General features: G+C 54.1%; 1 protein-coding gene across 1 annotated transcript; it reads left to right on the top strand.

Annotated features, from left to right (window-relative positions):
* Nucleotides 1-56: 56 nt before the first annotated feature.
* M409DRAFT_31233 (uncharacterized protein) lies at nucleotides 57-1,073 on the top strand (the record flags this gene model as incomplete). The annotated part of the gene is made up of 2 exons (XM_033810222.1): nucleotides 57-431; nucleotides 516-1,073. 2 exons carry the CDS (start codon nucleotides 57-59, stop codon nucleotides 1,071-1,073), a joined length of 933 nt encoding a protein of 310 aa, XP_033659173.1.
* Nucleotides 1,074-1,489: the final 416 nt, after the last annotated feature.

The raw sequence follows: 1,489 nt of genomic DNA, 5'->3' as shown, positions 1-1,489 counted from the left end.
ACCAACTACCCACAACCCCCACTCCGACTACGAACAGAGGCTGCGACCACCTCGACATGGAGCTCACCGACCAACCCCCATTCAAGCGCAGACGCTTGACGTCAGCCGAACTCCCATCAGACTCCAGTGTCGTCGTCAACGCCAACAAGATCGAGAATCGTCTCACCATCCACGACACCTGGGTCATGGACTCCCGCCCCCTTCTCGTCGAGAAGGCCCGCAGCCGCCTACCCCAGCTCAATGCCCGCCCACCTCTGCAGAAATACGGCGTCCAGGTCATGCTGCCGATCGGGCTAAACCAAGACGATGTAAACCTCGAACTTCTCTTGCAAACTACGGCAGGCTACCTCAACCTCTCCTACACCGACCAACTGCCCCTCGTCTGGAAGCACATCGACGAGGAGCTCGACGAGTTCACCACGAATCAAAAGGTAAGGACGAATTATCAATTGAACTGCCAGCTGGCATTTCATTTCATGTATTTGAGTACATCTTTTGTTGATATATCCTTTTAGAACAACTTCGACATCGAGAGTGTCGAAGGAGAAGACTCACCAAAGGCTCAAGACATCGATCCCGCCGCATTGCTTCGGTTCCTCACCGACGGCACCATCACCAAGCGTGACGTCGAGGACCGCCACTTCCAGCAGACCATGTTTCGGCTCCGAAACGGCCACTTCCCAGTCAAAGCGGGTCCAGCTGCTCGCTACTTCTACTTCGCCCACATGTTCCTCGAGTCTATGGAGAGGTTCAAGGCGGGATACCCGCAGTCACTCAAGCTGTTAGGCGTCGACACCATCTTCTCTGGTCCCTACAGCATCGTTCTCTCAGACTACGGTCTCTTCACCCGGAACTTCCCCCCAGTGTGGGAGGAGTTTGCAACAGAGGACATCTTTCGATTCTACATGCTGTGGAAGGCATACGACGTCCTGAAGGCCCGGAAGGGCAAGGCCGATCGCGGCAAGACCATCCTCCCCGACATCAACCGGGCTGAGGTGATCTTACCGTTCTTCAGCATCCGCCCACCCACCCACGACGCCGGTGTCGCACCCGTTCCAGACATACCGGAGTGAGAGGCGAAACTCCTTCGACTTACAGACAAGGTATGGTCCACGTCGTCCATATCAGGACTTGGCTAACCTAACTGCAGACGAAATGCCAACCGGCAGTTCACATCCTTATCATTGGATAAGCATGAAGAAGGACCGTCGGCGTCTTATGTACTTGTAAACACTTTCATTGGGTTTCGGGTTGTCTGAGGCCAAAAAGTACAAGCAGGCTACAAGACACAATAGCAGGCCACATGACGCGATCGGTGTAGCACATAGTTCAGATCACCGATAGTACAAGCCCACATCACACACTACACACACCGTTTCCATTATCATAGTGAAGCAGTCAGGAATCCGATGCTACTAAGTAGAGGTTGGCACGGGCTAGCGCGCGCAGCCCGACCGTTGCGGCAGCTACAAATTTAAAGATCTCCACT

Source organism: Zasmidium cellare, assembly GCF_010093935.1.
Source record: "Zasmidium cellare ATCC 36951 unplaced genomic scaffold M409scaffold_217, whole genome shotgun sequence".
Lineage (NCBI taxonomy): Eukaryota > Fungi > Ascomycota > Dothideomycetes > Mycosphaerellales > Mycosphaerellaceae > Zasmidium > Zasmidium cellare.
Note: the sequence above shows the minus strand (reverse complement) of the source record. Positions and strands in the feature narration are given on the sequence as shown.